The sequence below is a fragment of the Struthio camelus genome, chromosome 26 (assembly GCF_040807025.1).
Source record: "Struthio camelus isolate bStrCam1 chromosome 26, bStrCam1.hap1, whole genome shotgun sequence".
In the NCBI taxonomy this organism is placed as follows: domain Eukaryota; kingdom Metazoa; phylum Chordata; class Aves; order Struthioniformes; family Struthionidae; genus Struthio; species Struthio camelus.
The window spans coordinates 1,428,486-1,444,730 of NC_090967.1; the positions used below are offsets into that span (position 1 = coordinate 1,428,486).

The 16,245-nt window shown below is 45.0% G+C and overlaps 1 protein-coding gene across 9 annotated transcripts in view; it reads left to right on the plus strand.

Moving 5' to 3' along the window:
* The window catches only part of CERS4 (ceramide synthase 4), a 65,953-nt gene extending 53,637 nt beyond the window's left edge, over positions 1 to 12,316 (plus strand). For all 9 annotated transcript variants that reach the window (XM_068919930.1, XM_068919936.1, XM_068919937.1 and 6 more), the window contains 5 exons: positions 4,991 to 5,083; positions 5,714 to 5,842; positions 6,104 to 6,210; positions 6,650 to 6,806; positions 10,322 to 12,316. In XM_068919930.1, coding sequence (XP_068776031.1) covers positions 4,991 to 5,083; positions 5,714 to 5,842; positions 6,104 to 6,210; positions 6,650 to 6,806; positions 10,322 to 10,513 — 678 coding nt within the window. In that variant the 3' untranslated portion in view covers positions 10,514 to 12,316. The remainder of the gene's footprint in view (positions 1 to 4,990; positions 5,084 to 5,713; positions 5,843 to 6,103; positions 6,211 to 6,649; positions 6,807 to 10,321) is intronic.
* Positions 12,317 to 16,245: the final 3,929 nt, after the last annotated feature.

The following is a 16,245-nucleotide window of genomic DNA, read 5'->3' on the forward strand; positions in this document are numbered from 1 at the left end:
AGAATCTGCAGAAGTAAGAGGAAAGTGAGAGGTCTGACCAGATAAACCAAGAAACTGAAAAATGTGAGTCTTCCAAGGTTGTTTAGTTTTTAGAAGAGATTGAGGCCAGAGAAGGTCATGTTGTCTGAGGAGAAGAACTGAAGACTTTGGTGGAGAGTGTTGAGAGAAGAGGGCGTGCTCTGAATGGTAAGTTCTTTCAGCTGTACGGAAGAATCCTGTCCATAGTGTTCCCCTACTGGCTCATTTCCCAGTGGAACTGGCAGTATGGCCAGTAGCAATAGCACATCATTCCCATTAAGTTCAGAGGATGTTCTCTTACAGTTTTACAATGTGTGTTCTCTATTTTTTCACATCAGCACTGTGAAAAGCTATCCAGAGGGCTGGAGAGCATACATCTCTTATCAGCCCGGACCAAAATAATCTCAAAGAAAATTGCCAGCCAGGCACAAAATCTGCTCCTTGGTCATCAACACAAGGAGCAAGATAGCAACAAAAAGCCAGGTACTTTTTGCCCAGCAGCCTCCCTGGCTATTCATACTTCCATAGCTGAGAAATTGAAAGGGGTAGAATGGGGGCTTCCCCTGCTGAGCACAGGAGCTTTTGACTGCTCTGCCTTTCCCTTTATATTTTTATGTGCTCTAAATTCTCTAGAGAAGACAATTATAGCCTGTTGTGTAGCAGCAGCCTTCCTATATCTTGCTGCTGTGGATGCTACAGCAGGCACATAAAAAAGAGCTAAATTTCTTTAAAGTGAAAAAGCTGATTTCAACTTCTGAAGAGGTTTTTCTGTACCATTAGAGAAGCTGTCTGCTACAGGCTTGATTAGCATTATGAACAAGTTAGTCAGAATACTGGATACCATTTCATTCCTGCTCCAAAGGTGGACAATTTTGGTTTGCTGTAGCCTCCAGGACAGCATACTTGGCAGCAGGAAGCAAGAATCATTGGGCACTGTGGAGCTCATACAGTGGGACTGGTCCATGCAAGCTAAACAAATCTCATGAAGATCTGGAATACTCCCTTGCCTTTTATCTCCTGGGAAGTATTTCCAGGATGTCATGGTAGGACCAGGAGAGTCTGAGCTAAGAAGGGCAAAGGAAAAGATAATTTAGTATCATTAGCTGAATTAAGGTTGCTGAATTAAGGCAGCTTGAATCTGCCTTTTATGGGATGTGTCAGGTACCAGCAAGAGTGTGTTGTTCCACAAGGGAAAGTTAGCTGGGAGCTAAAGGTGACAGCAAGGCGGTTGGGGCAGTTGTCCTCTCTGACAAGGGGCACAGTCCACACAAACAGAGCAAGAAGAGCAAAACACGTCTGGTAACTAGAGTCAGCCATGAGTTCAAATCACCAGACAAGTCTGTAGTGATGAGATAGGTCTAATGCCAAGCCAGTGGATCTAGATCAGTGAAATACAGAACCAGGCACAACATATAACATAGTTCAGGCACGGACTGATGGCAGAGGCCTGAGCTGAAATGCAGCTCCTGCGCCAAGGGGTGGAGGCCCCGATGAGATTTCTCACTGCGCTTTCTCACATAGCTCTTTTCACAACAGTGTCATCCAAGATTACACAGCTGTGCCATATCAGAACTGCCCTTGAACACAGGCAGCTAAACCTCTAGAATGGAAGGAAGAGCTTGCAGAGCCTGTTGCTATACTCAGGGCCTTGACAGTGTGATTGAAAGTCCAGTGAAGCTGATGGAAAGGTTCCTATCGACTTAGTGGATTTTGGATTACTTTCACGGAATCAGAGAATCACCGAATAGCTGGGGTTAGAGATCCCAGCTCTAGACCTCTGGATGACCTCTAGAGATCAACTGGTCCCTGCTCAAGCGGAGTCAGCTAGAGCAGCTTACCCATGCCCATGTCTAATAGAGTTTTGATTATCTCCAAGAATGGAGATTCTACAGCCTCTCTGGGGAACCTGTAATTCATTATTTACCTGTTCCAGTCCAAATGCCTGATAAATGTTTCTAGCAGGGTAAGTTTCCTGTGAATAATCCTGCAGGAAGCTACCATGCACAGGATTTTAAAGTACTAGAATTTCCCAGATAAGAAATCAAAATTTTCATTAACTGAAGAGGAGGCTGAAGGACAACTGGATCACAGTACCAACACAAAATGAAGGAAGCCTATGTTCCAGAGCTTTGGGGCCTGTTAGACAAAGCTAGAACAAGATCCTGTGATGTACATTGACATCTGCAAATCCGTAAAGGGAATTATAATGCACAACTTTAACAGTATGAACCACTGGAACAAGAACAGAATACATGAGTGAAGAATGAGGTAATATCTTTCAAGCTGAGTCTTCAAACAATCTTTCTGCTGTCACTCAAAGGCAGAAATTTTAGGGGCAAATCTGTAGTGAGGTGTAAAAGTCGAAATATTCCAACAGGTAGTGTTTGAATAGCAATGAAAGACTAAAAGACCTCTTGGGAAGAAAGCCAATATCACCCCACCCTTCCAAAAGGGCAAGAAGGAGGAGCCAGGGAACGACAGGCCTGTCAGCCTCCCCTCCTTCCCTGGAAAGCTGATGGAACAGCTCCTCCTGGAGGTCCTCTCTAAGCATGTGGAGGTCAAGAAGGTGATCAGGCGTAGTCAGCGTGGATTCACCAAAGGGAAATCATGCTGGACCAATCGGATAGCCTTCTGGGAGGGAACGACTGGCTGGGTAGATGAGGGCAGAGCAGTGGATGTGGTCTCCCTGGCCTTCAGCAAGGCTTCCAACACTGTCTCCCATCACATCCTCCTAGGCAAGCTCAGGAAGTGTGGGCTAGACGAGTGGACGGTGAGGTGGATTGAGAAGTGGCTGGATGGCCGAGCTCAGAGGGTTGTGGTGAATGGCGCAGAGTCAAGTTGGAGGTCTGTAGTTAGCGGTACCCCCCAGGGGTCAGTCCTGGGTCCAGTCTTGTTCAACGTATTTATCGATGACCTGGAGGAAGGGACAGAGTGCACCCTCAGCAAGTTTGCTGATGATACTAAAGTGGGGAGGATTGGCTGACACAGCAGAAGGCTGTGCTGCCATGGAGAGGGACCTGGACAGGCTGGAGAGGTGGGCGGAGAGGAGCCTCCTGTAGTTCAACAAAGGCAAGTGCAAGGTCCTGCACCTAGGCAGGAAGAATCCCCTGCGCCAGTACAGGCTGGGGGTTGACCTGCTGGAAAGCAGCCCTGCAGAGAAGGAGCTGGGAGTGCTGGTGGACAAGTTAAGCATGAGGCAGCAGTGTGCCCTTGTGGCCAAGAAGGCCAATGGTCTCCTGGGGTGCATGAGGCAGAGTGTTGCCAGCAGGTGGAGGGAGGTGATCCTCCTCCTCTCCTCAGCCCTGCTGAGGCCTCACCTGGAGTACTGTGTCCACTTCTGGGCTCCCCAGTCCAAGAGAGACATGGCCCTACTGGAGAGAGAGAGTCCAGCAGTGGCCTGTGAAGATGAGGAGGGGACTGGAGCATCTCTCCTCTGAAGAAAGACTGCGAGAGCTGGGCCTGTTCAGCCTGGAGAAGAGAAGACTGAGACGGGATCTCATAAACGTGTATAAGTATCTGAAGGGGGCGTGTCAAGAGGATGGGGCCAGACTCTTCTCCGTGGTGCCCAGCGACAGGACAAGAGGCAACGGGCAGAAACTGAACCACAGGAGGTTCCACCTAAACCTGAGAAAAAACTTCTTGACTGTGAGGGTGACAGAGCATTGGAACAGGTTGCCCGGAGAGGTGGTGGAGTCTCCTTTGCTGGAGATATTCAAAACCCGCCTGGATGTGATCCTGGGCAATATGCTCTAGGTGACCCTGCTTGAACAGGGAGGTTGGACTAGATGCTCTCCAGAGGTCCCTTCCAACCTAAACGTTTCTGTGATTCTGTATCTTGTCCTGTACATTTGCAATACATATTCTTTTCCAGAAAGATCCAAGCCATGATAAGCCACACAACACTTTTTAGCACCTATAACTAACAGAGAAGACCAAAACCCCGTCTAGTAAAGTCCCACCGAAAAGAGAAGGAAAGGTCAGGGACATACCTGTGTCATAGCAGGAGCAAGGAATGTATTAAATACAATCGCTTTTAACAGACCATGCCCTGTGCTAGAGATGAGGGCAAAAGAACTCTCGCAGATAATCGTCTCTTTGAAAAAAAGTGCTTCTGATCCAGAACTGGTGTTTGATTAAACCCCAGAGTGTGAACAGGGCACACCAGCCTGAGAGATGTTAATACCGCACAGTAGCACGAATGCATCCAAAAGCAAACGAAAAGCTATGGAGACCATAAATCAATACTTTGAATAGAAAAAGCCTAAATTAATTGGTATTTGGGAGCACTGTGCTCCAAGATGCTTTGCTAGTTGCAAAGCCTCTTCAGTCATAAGAATTTTTTATCAAATAGGGTCTGTTTGTCAGAGAAAAATTACTTATTAAATAGTATATGTCTTGCTTAGTGGGTCCAAGCTGTTAGTTTTCCAGCTATAAGACCCTAGAAAAATTAGCCAGAAGAATACTGATAACTGTTCACACTGGGTTTGTACTTCCTCCTACCCCCCACTTCAGTTTTGATTAGACTGAAAAAACATGGTAAGAGTCCGAGATCTCTGAAGCATCTCCTTGAATCCTAACAAAGGGAATAATTTTTTTGAGGTATTGCTTATCTATTTCACAGATATACAGTATAGGTATTTTTTAAAGCTCTGTACTGACTTCTCAGGAATCTGCACAGGGCTGTAGAAATTCTAAAAATATTCAGGATCTACTAGCAATATGCCTGGTTCCCTTGACCTTCCACATAGTGCAGCACGAAGTGGAGTTTTCTCTGTTCTTTGTTTTCACCTCAGCACAGATGCCGTTAAGTAAATGACTGCATTGTTCAGTTGAAGTATTTTCCCCTAAAATTGCAAGAATCATCCCTTGTTGGTTTGGTTGTCTGATATTTGGCCTTGGAAGGAGTCTTCACTTCAGCCCTTGCTCTGTCTTACCTGATGGGTGTGTTACTGTCTCTCCCTTCATGTTGCAGCCTCTCCAGCCCTCTCTGTTCTGGTACTACTTGCTAGAGCTCTCCTTCTACTGCTCACTTGTCTTCACCCTGCCCTTTGATGTGAAGAGGAAGGTGAGTGACAGTCCCAGAGAAGAGTCAGAAACACAACATGAGCCTAGCAGAGACAGGAAAACTGATGAATCTCTGCCAGTTAGGCTGCATGTGTTCCTATGAGCCAGTGCCCCAACCGCTGCATGATTGCATGGACATAGACCTGCATGAGGCTGGGAATATACCTTTATAAAGGGAGAGTGGTTGGGAGTCTTCATCAGAGAGGCTAGGGGTATGAGATGAATGTATAAACTGGTAAGCATGCATGTGGGCACAGAGTGGAGATGGAGATGGGCGCTGCTACATGGCAGAAAGGAAGCTCTATGTGTCTGAATTTGTCTGTACTGAATCATCAGCTCATATTATTCCATCATCTGATTTGAGCTACCACCAGACCTGGTATAAAGACAGAGAGAACATTCTTTGCTGTGAGATCCTCAATTTACACCATAAACTCGTCACTCTTGGGTCTCTTGGTTGCCTACAGTTCTAGAATGTGTCTGGTCAAAGATTTTTATCGGTTAGACCTTATAGCGGGAGGTTTCTTACTTAACAGGGTAGAGAGATTTTATTGCTGCTGCAGGAGACATGCTCTAACCAGGGAGAAAGCACACTGTGTATCTTACTCTCTTATGTCCTCTTTCTCATTAGGACTTCAAGGAACAAATAGTCCATCACGCTGCAACCATCTTCCTGATCAGTTTCTCGTACTGTGCCAATTACATCCGCATTGGGACACTGGTGATGGTGATTCACGATGCTTCTGATTGCTTCCTAGAGGTAAGCCCCACTGCTTATGTGCAAGGCAAAGCCTAGGTGGGGGTGGTGCTCTTCAGCCAAAGGGTGTATGTTGATTACCACAGTATGGGCAGAGCATGATGGGGCTTTCACAGACAACTCAGTATTGATCTCCTGGCCCATCCCAGGCCTTTCTGCAGAGAGCCAGGAGGAGGCATGATTACCCCCATGCAGAAGCCTCCTGGAGCATGTGCAGATGAACTGTCTTGGTCTGCTGTCTTTTATTGTTCTTTGTCTTTCCAGCCAACTAAGATACTGAATTATATGAAGTGGAAAAAAACTTGTGACTGCCTGTTTATGATCTTCTCAGCTGTTTTCCTCATCAGCCGCCTGGTCATTTTCCCCTACGTGTGAGTCTGTGCTGCAGTCAAGGAAAATGGAAAAGTTACCTCGTCAGAGGCAGGACAGTTCAGCTAAGCGCTCGATCTCTTGTGCAGCCCTTTTTTTTTAAATTCTTGAGCTCCTGTCTTGAGCCTGCTCTCTGCATAGGCTACAGCGCCACATGGCTGTTAAATCTGCCTTGGGGTATACTGGGATGGTCTGCTATGGAGTTCATAGAGTAGTCATAAAGGTCTAAAGTATATTGCAGAGGAGGAGCCCTCCTGAAGGCCTCTCCTCGGAAGAGAGCTCTATCCTCCTAATTTCTGGTGGGTAACTGAGGGTTGATTCACAAGGGCTATATATATGAACAGAGCGACTGACCTGAAACTTCCTCTGTGACTAGAGCTTTCTGAGATTGGCTTACTACAGCACTGCTAAGAACAAACTCCAATTCCTTCTCTCTTGCAGAGTGCTCTATAACACATACTATTACTCCATGGAGATATTCCAACCCTTCTTTGGATACTACTTCATGAACACTCTTCTGATAACTCTGCAGCTGCTCCATGTTTTCTGGTCCTACCTAATTATTCATATGGTCTACAAGTTCATCCTCCAGGGCACGGTACAGATCAGTTTGCAGTCTTCCCGTACTTCACGTGTGGAGGGAGGGTCCCCCTAGACCGCTTGGTTGAGCACGGGGTTCATCCAGGATGGATTCTTTCTTACCGTGCTGGTGAAATTATAGACATGGACTCCTAGCACTGTGGTAAAAGAGGCAATTTTAATATTGTTAGGCAAAGCTGATGAAAAAGGTAAAATTGCTATTAATCTGCATAGCCTTGGGCACACTTCTGATGGTTGTATTCAAGAAAAATGTGGGTTGGACTCCAGGGAAGATTTCTCTGAGCAAAGCCAGTGACATCCGAGTAAAGATCCCAACATCTGGACCAGTATGATTTGCATTTGTCACAGAACTAAGAAACCAGGGGAGGAGAAGTTGTCATGAGTGATGAGGCCAGTGCAAAAGTGCCTTCCTCTATGTTTTGAGTAGATTCTTACGCTATTTTAGATGTCTACACAATAGATATTTCTGTTATGATAGCTGTCTGGACTCTTTTTATAGCAATAGAAGCAAAGAAGCAAGTCCAAAGCATTCAAGATTGCACTCAACTAATGCCAGTTCATCTCTGTCAGTCATAGAGCAACCCTAGATGAATTTCTGAGATGTAGCTGTATAAACTTAAGTGACATGAATCCCACTCTTTCTGACTACAGCCTGTAGTATCTGCTGCGAGACCAAACTGCTGCACAGCATGAAATCCTTTCCTAAATCAAAGGCATGACCTAATGACATTAGGCCACAAGCCAGGAATACAGTCCGGGAGAAACAAGTCAATGCTTGTGAGAGTTGACCTCACAGCCTGGGATGAATTGTTTTAGTAGCATCCAACTGTGGCAATCTTAGAGGAACTGAGAACTAGCATGAAAGGCTTGTCTTCATCCATATTGTCCATGTCTTCTTTATCTGCCATTCCTTAAAACAGCACAGAGAAAACTACTTGCAAATTTAAAATAAAAAAAAAAACTCTTGCAGAACAGAGAATGCAGAGGCATTAGGTTTGACAGCACTACTGTTGCTTTCCTAGTTCTAGTCTGTGCTCAACTACCGTTGCAGTGATTACAGTGTAATGAGCAATGAGCCATCAGGAAGAAAAATCACAGAATCACAGAATCGTTTAGGTTGGAAGGGACCTCTGGAGAGCATCTAGTCCAACCTCCCTGTTCAAGCAGGGTCACCTAGAGCATATTGTCCAGGATCACATCCAGATGGGTTTTGAATATCTCCAGCAAAGGAGACTCCACCACCTCTCCGGGCAACCTGTTCCAATGCTCTGTCACCCTCACAGTCAAGAAGTTTTTTCTCAGGTTTAGGTGGAACCTCCTGTGGTTCAGTTTCTGCCCGTTGCCTCTTGTCCTGTCGCTGGGCACCACGGAGAAGAGATTGGCCCCATCCTCTTGACACGCCCCCTTCAGATACTTATACACGTTTATGAGATCCCGTCTCAGTCTTCTCTTCTCCAGGCTGAACAGGCCCAGCTCTCGCAGTCTTTCTTCAGAGGAGAGATGCTCCAGTCCCCTCCTCATCTTCACAGGCCACTGCTGGACTCTCTCTCTCCAGTAGGGCCATGTCTCTCTTGGACTGGGGAGCCCAGAAGTGGACACAGTACTCCAGGTGAGGCCTCAGCAGGGCTGAGGAGAGGAGGAGGATCACCTCCCTCCACCTGCTGGCAACACTCTGCCTCATGCACCCCAGGAGACCATTGGCCTTCTTGGCCACCAGGGCACACTGCTGCCTCATGCTTAACTTGTTGTCCACCAGCACTCCCAGCTCCTTCTCTGCAGGGCTGCTTTCCAGCAGGTCAACCCCCAGCCTGTACTGGCGCAGGGGATTCTTCCTGCCTAGGTGCAGGACCTTGCACTTGCCTTTGTTGAACTACAGGAGGCTCCTCTTCGCCCATCTCTCCAGCCTGTCCAGGTCCCTCTGAATGGCAGCACAAAATACTCAAGGACATCCAGAATTCTTCCATTTTATCTAAAAATCATCCATCACATTTGATGCAAGAATATATTTGGGAGCTTTCCATATTGAGCAGTGCATAACAAAGAATAATAGTCCTTAAACTTACCTGTATCAGTGCTGATAAGTTTTAGTAGCCCAAAACAGTATCAGCAAGAATAGAGAAGTTTCCCCTTTTGAGAGAGCAAGCCTTGAAATTCTCACACCAGTAAGAAGCTTGGATTCTTCTCATGGGTCTTTCTGATCTCCAGAATTTTTCTCCCTGGCTTCAGGATATCTGACTCACCTTCTCATATGATGTCCCCTAATCTTCAGTAATTAGAATTCTGCCTAGATCTTGAAGTAAGAGATTCAATTTCCTCATACAGGTGACCTGTGATGCCTCTTTGTAATCCATGCAATGGATTCCTTTGTGAATCTTAATAGGTGTAAGGCCTCAGCCACATTCTATGGCAGTGAATAAAAGAATATAGAAGTACTGATTATTCTTTGTCCTTATGCTGCAAATCAAGGCTATTGCTACCTAGTATCTGAGCTGCCAGTTGAATGACATGAGGTCATTCAAGGAGGCAGCTTGCATTCAGTGCAAGTTTAGATTTTTACAAATTCTACCTGTTTTTACATGTAGTGTTGTCTAGAAAGGACATCAGACTGAATAGGCTGCTTAATATGGTCCAAAAGACATCCCCAGAAGAGCAGATTAAACAGATGGAGACTTCAGAGTCCACCCTGCAACTCAGCATGGCCTTGAGGAAGTTCTAAAGCTCAGGGCACAGAAAGGGTTTGCTGCTTCCCCTAGGGTCAGCCCTCAGGGCACTCTTTCTAACACAGAATGTAGACACTGAGTTTGTCCGCAATTTTTCGCATCTTGTATTGCAGAGTAGAAGCAGCCTGGGAAATCAAGTGCTAGGTTGTTTTCTCTAAACTTGCCATTTTATCACATCATCTCCTCTTTGTCTTCCTTTAAAGGCAAGGAACTAAACATTTACAAAAGTGGATTAGAGATCTCTTAGTCAATAACAAGAGGATAAACCTGAATATAATACTGAATGTAATCAGAGTTGAGGGTCTTTTGTGTTGAGCTATTCATTTGTTTAAGAGCATATGCTGTCCAAAGCAGTATGCTTAACCTGCAGCCACCTAGGCCATGTGTAGTCAGAAGCTACCTCCTTGCCCCTCTGGGAAAAGTTAAAGAGCTTGATTTCCTGCCCCTCACTGCCTTCCAGAGCATGCCAGAGCAGCAGTATGGGTCTCCCTAGTCTTACACAGCTGTCCTCAGTCCTGGACATCTGTGATGTAGTGCTGCTTCTCAACCTGTATAGTAATTCCTAACATTTATCAGGATGACAGTTGGGATCCCACTGAGACTGAAACAAAAGAGACAGACATAATCAGTTTCTAAAGGTGACTGTATATGTAAAAGCTAAGATGACACGGTAGACATGTTTGCCAAAGGCTCGTGACTGAAATAGCACTGGGCCCTCTGTATGGGTCAGCTAGCGTTGCTTCTTGTGCAGACTTGCATGTATTTATTGCTTCACATTTACATTCTTCTGTAGATGGAAAAGGATATGAGAAGTGACACAGAAGAAAGTGACAAGGATGAAGAAAGAGAAAAGATTAGAGAAAAGGAGAAGAATGGGATCATGCATTTCAGAAATATCACAAGCAACAATTGTATCCAGAGGAATGGGTCCCAGAAGCAGAACAACAGAACTCATCTCACCAATGGCCATGCCAAGGAAAGATAGCTACTGTTCAACTGCTCTCTGATCTGGTCTTTAATGGATCCAGTCAACCTTCTTTAGAAACAGTTTTGCTCATTGTGTAGGTAAAAAGGAACGTGACTGCAGTATCATAGCTGAATTCCTGCTTCCTGTAAACAGAACTGTATATAGTCACTGATATTTGAAGGATATTTTTGGTCTTTCTCCAATAAAAGTTTTCTATAGGTTGTAGCCTTGAAGCAGATAGGAAGGGATCAAAGTGGTTTTACTTGTATTAGACAGTAACATAGTTGTTAAATGTGTTAATCTTGAAAAATACTCAGAATAGTGGATAAACTCTGGCAATGTCAAGTCTTAACTGCCTAATGTTGTTTGGAAGGAATTTGTTTAGCCTTGACCAGCCTTTGGAGGTCCTGGCCTATTGCCACTAGTGATTATGGCTAGCAAGTAAGTGTGAGAACCTAAATCTTAATAGAGGGACACCTCTTTTGTGAAGACAAGTGACCCACACAAACTCATAAAGCTAAAATTGAGCATAGCTTTAGATAAAAGCTTTGGAAAGAGGTAGGAGAACACATTTTCTTCTCAAAGGAAATGCTGCTCTATAGCATATGATCAGTTTTGAAATGGTATGGATCTCAGTCCCTTCTGTCATCAGCATTACTGCTGCAAAAGTAGGAGCTCCAAAACCTGGATTGCAGATAGTTCCCACCTAGATCACTGTTGGAAGAGCTGGAAAATCCAGGCAGCTGTGTCTCAACTGTCAGCTAATCCTTTAAACCTGTCTTGGAAGGAAATGCTGTCAGGAGAAGGGAGGGAACGAGAAACCAGATATTCTAGTCGACAACCCTGATTAAGTATTCATGTTTTCACCTTCTGTAATTGGCGCAGTGGGAGATCTCTGTGGAGTCAGCTTGTAGTAAGAAAGGAATGGCTTTACCCCATCCTCAGAGGAAAAAGGATCCAGATAAGACCTGCTGAACCTTATGGAATAATGCTTTAACTTACCCTTCTTACTCTAGGGCCTTTGCCTAGACTTGTCAAGAATAAAAAGCTTAAAGCGGTACTTCATGAAGTCATGATGCAGGTGATTCAGTTCCTTTAAATGTCCTGTGAGTGTATCTTATATCCTGTGTAGTCATGGAGACTGGATCCTATAACTGCTTAGAAGAGTTAAATTAGTGTGACATGAATTTCTGTCCTAAACAGAAATTAAACTGTAAAACTAAAATATTAACAGATTCACTATAATGAGAGCAGGGACTTAGACTGCCATGGTCATGTAGACACTTCCCTATATATGCCTGGTAAGGGCCAATGAAAACAGAGGAACATGGACCAAGGAAACACCCGATTAAAGGAGATGGGCACATTCTTAAAATTAAGGTGCAAATGACAGTCTAAAAGGACAAGAGGCATGTGGTGGGTTTTGAACAGTACACTGAGTTCACCTAAATTGTGACTGGGAAAGATCTTTGATCTGAGTCTGTCTCTGCTCATCTTAGGTGTCAGTCAAAATACACTGGATGATTTCAGAGGAAAAAGTGGATCCAGCACAGGTGATTCCAGGGCAGTAACATTCTGTGGAAACAGAGCATCTATTTCTGCATCATGGTTTAAATTCATCTTTGCTGGAGATAGTTTGTCTCTGAAACCTTGGGCTAATTTGAAGTTCAGAGTAAGTGTTCTGTATACTGTTATGTGTCTTTAATCTGAGTGTACAATCTTGCCACTCCTCTGCAGGTGACAAGTGTTCAGGAGAGACAGTTGTATATCATTTTGTACTACTAAATGTAACAGTTCTTTATAAATTACTTTTGAAAGGTTTGATTGTCTCGGCTCTTTCCCATTTCTTTAACTAGCAGCAGGTACCCTGGGTAGCAATATGTTTTGTGAGGGTGGATAATAAGGGATGCATATAGGTGTCATTGCCAGGGTTGATCTACCTGCAGTGCACATTACATACCCAGGACATGCAGCCACACTAAGCCATGCCAGTAGAGAACTGCAGCTGCCTGATTTGTTTCCTCCTAGGTAAAGCTGCATTTGGCCCTGGCTAATGGGGTACTTTGGAGCACCCTTACACTAGAGCTAGGGGCAATTCAGGTTATTTGGAACTGCACGGGCAGTGGCAATTCCAAGATCGCAGCATTAGGAAGATGCTTTGAAACAGCAAGGATGAGGGAAGGAAAATGAATGTCTACTCTGCTTTCTCATGAGGTTTCAGAACTTCAAAAAGATAGAAAAGATCCAGTTTATAATATCACACACATCTCACCTGAAGAGCAGAATTCTTCCCAGAGACTGCACAATGCACTGTGGAACCAGTGCAGAGGTATATCAATCCCTGATGTACTTTATCCTTGGGGTTATGCTGTCCCCCTGAGGATGGAGATAAACTTCTGCCATGCTCATTAGGAGGAAGATCTGTCCCTTATGAAAGGATACATCAAGGATTCAAGAGGGCTGTTGAGCTTGGTTAGAAACTACTGGTAGTAACCAGCAAACTACTTTTTAGCTGAGGTTCCAAGCATGAGAGTGATGAGTCATTGGGTCAGATCGCACTGTGAAATGTATTTTCTCACCATCAACTTCCTATGGCTTATGTATGTGTAATCCAGCTTCCTCCCCACATGGCTGCACCTTCTCTGTTTATGTCTGCTCCATTGTGGGGAAGCCTGTGAGCGCTGCAGTAGTATTTATGAATTTATTGTATCAGACACCCCCCCCACACACCACACACACACACACAAGAGGAACACCTCAGGAGCATCACAGCCAGCAGCACAAAGAAGCTGCTGTTTGTGAGCATATATTGTATAAAACCTGTAGAAAGACTCAACGATGTCACGTTGTCTGCTGAATAACCCAGCAGATTAGATGGAGCACTGGGCACCGCAGCAGAATCTGAATCTCTTTCCCTTGAATCTTTATCAGTATGCACAGGGATGGGAGGGCAGGTAGTGCAGGGGAATAGGACACTCCCAATTGCTGCCCAAGGTCGTTCCCACCACTGCAATCCATCTGGTCTTTGATAATTGGCTCTAACCAGTGCCCCAGGCCGAAGAAAAACTCCTGCTGTTTGCCCAGCTCCTGCAAAATAGCCTGCAGGAAAACCCTGCTCCAGTATTTATTTCCCAAATAACAAATCTGAATGCAGGCTTAGAAAATGAAGGTGTACATATAACTGTGGCCTCAGCCACTCCTGTCATATAAATCACATGTGAAAAGCCCTCTAGGTCCTACTGTGTATCCCATGCTGCTGAACTCATTGTCACCAGTAACAAGAGGAAGTGCTGAAGAATGCTGCTTACAGGCTTAGCCTTACAGACCACTGCAATGTGCTGGGGATATTTGTTATGTGCCTGAGCCATTTGCACATTGACAATCCCCAAAGAAAAATTTTGCAGCTTTTACAGACTCTGCTTTCCCAGAACAGTGCATGTGTCACATAATGTCATCAAACAGCTATGGGAGAAGAGACATCCAGTACGAGGTGAGCTGTGAGACAGAGAACTTTTTTCCTGGTGCTCCCGGGCTGCTTTGCAGTGGGTGAGTGGAGGACTGGCAAAGCATGCCCCCACCCCAAGGCTAGTGTCTGGTCATCCTGGCCCAGAATCACCAGTGCTGACTGTAGTGGACATGGGCTTCTAGTGCTGGTTTGGATCTCCTGGTTTTTGGAGCAGTTTGGCTCAGTTGTTCCCTTTCCCTGACACATGTTCAGGAAACACTGGAGATCTGAGGCCACCGCATTTTTTTCATTTAGACATCTACACCCAAGGGATCCTGTACTTTATAGCTACACTTAGAAAGACAATGCTTTTCTCACTCACAGATGTACAACACGGTGCCTGCAGGCAAGGGCGTCCCTAAGAAGCAGCAAGGCATGATTCAAAAGGCTAAAGTCATGTCTAAACAAGGAAAATGGAAAGTAGCAGGAACTTTGACAGATTAAATCTGAACATGCAAGTAAAGAAAGCCAAGAAATATATTGAGAAACAACTTGAAAGGCACTACCAACCCTATCTGAAACATACCAGGAAAGGCTGTAGGAGTAATAGATAATCACAGCGTAGCAAGACCACTCAGACAAGAGCAAGCTAGAGCTGAAAAATTTCTATGAGCTGTCTGCATATGATTTCCCTGCATAGAAACTCAGAGAGTCACATACCAGACCTCTTCTTGCCAAGGCTACATCCAAGAGGATCCAATGCAACCTGAAGTGCGACAAGATGTCTTACTGCAAATGGACAGATTGAACAAAAGCAAACCTTGGTGGTATTCACTCAAGTGTCAGGAGAAAATTCACAGGAGAAAGAATTAAACTGCAAATTGTGGAGTGTCACTTTTTTTGCTTCAAACCATGTTTTTATCAGAGAAATTTAAGGAGAGGCCAAGTGAGAATATGAGGAGCTACAGACAGCTGTAGCCTGACATCTAGACTGGTCAGACTGGTAGAAAGTATAATAGATGAGAGAATTAGTGGAAACATATGAAACTAATACTATGGGAAAGAATCCCCTTGGCATGTGTATGAGGAAATCATGCCTCACGGAGCTACTGACATTATGCAAAAGAGTCACTGAACACATACATGAGAGACAACCTGTGAATGCTACTTGGATTTACAAAGGCATTCAGAAAGGTCCCTCACCAGTAATTGTTAAAGAAATCAACCCAAGAATGTCTCAGATGGGTAAAAACTTGACCAAGAAAGGAAATTAAGGATCAGAGTCTCAGTAGTGAGTTCCCACACTGGAAGGAGGTTACCATGGGTAAAAAACAGGGATAAGTTCTGCAGCTATGAATTGTTACAGCTGAACCAGAAAGGAGGAGGAAAAGTCAAATGGCAACATTGGCTAATGATGAAATTTACTCATGGAGGGAAGGATTCTGGCTGCCTGCAAACAGTTGCAGAAGGATTCATGGGATTGAGTAATAAAATGTAAGTGAAATTCAATATTGAGGAGTGCAACCTGGTACACATGAGAAAGTCTCCTAAGCACTGGGCTGAGTGTTACCACTTCAGAACAGTCTTGTGGAGGGGTATACTAACTTGGTGCTTAGTAACTGACGGTTAAAAATGCTAATCAGATGTTCGAAGTCATTGGGAAAGATGCAGGCACCGAAATGAAGACAATCAGGGCCCTGAGGGCACCAATAGGCCTTAATGGCCCTGATCAACTTCTCCAGGGCCTCCACCCAAAACCTCTGTCTTTGGGTCCAGGGGCTCCACTTAAGCTCAGCCCTGGGTCCTCAGTCCCTGCCTGAGCTATGCTGTAGATGTGCTGCCCTGGATGGCAGTGTAACCACACTCAGCTCCCTGTCCCTCAGGGAGTAAATAGCCCTTGCTGTTCACTGATGGAGAATGCCATTATGGCGCTGTACAAATGCATGGTGCACCCAGATCTTGACTGCTGCCTAGTGCTCTCAGCCTTCCACAGCAAGAAGCTCACAGCCCAGTTGAAAGCTGCAGACAATGAGGAAAAGAATGATTAAAATTATGGTGTGATTTTGTGCCACAGCTGTTTAACTTGTGAGGGCTTTGCAGCCTGGAAAGGAGAAGGCTGGTAGAAAGAGGAGGCAAGAGAGAGGCCTCTGCTACCCTGCTGTTTTTGGCACCAGGAAGGGACTTTAGTCATGTGTACAATGCAGTGTAATTGAAGTTAGCCACAGGCTTTGTCACCTCCTTGACACATACTAAATTACTTCTCTGTACTAGGACATCTTACCCCACCTTCCAGCTCATGGACAGG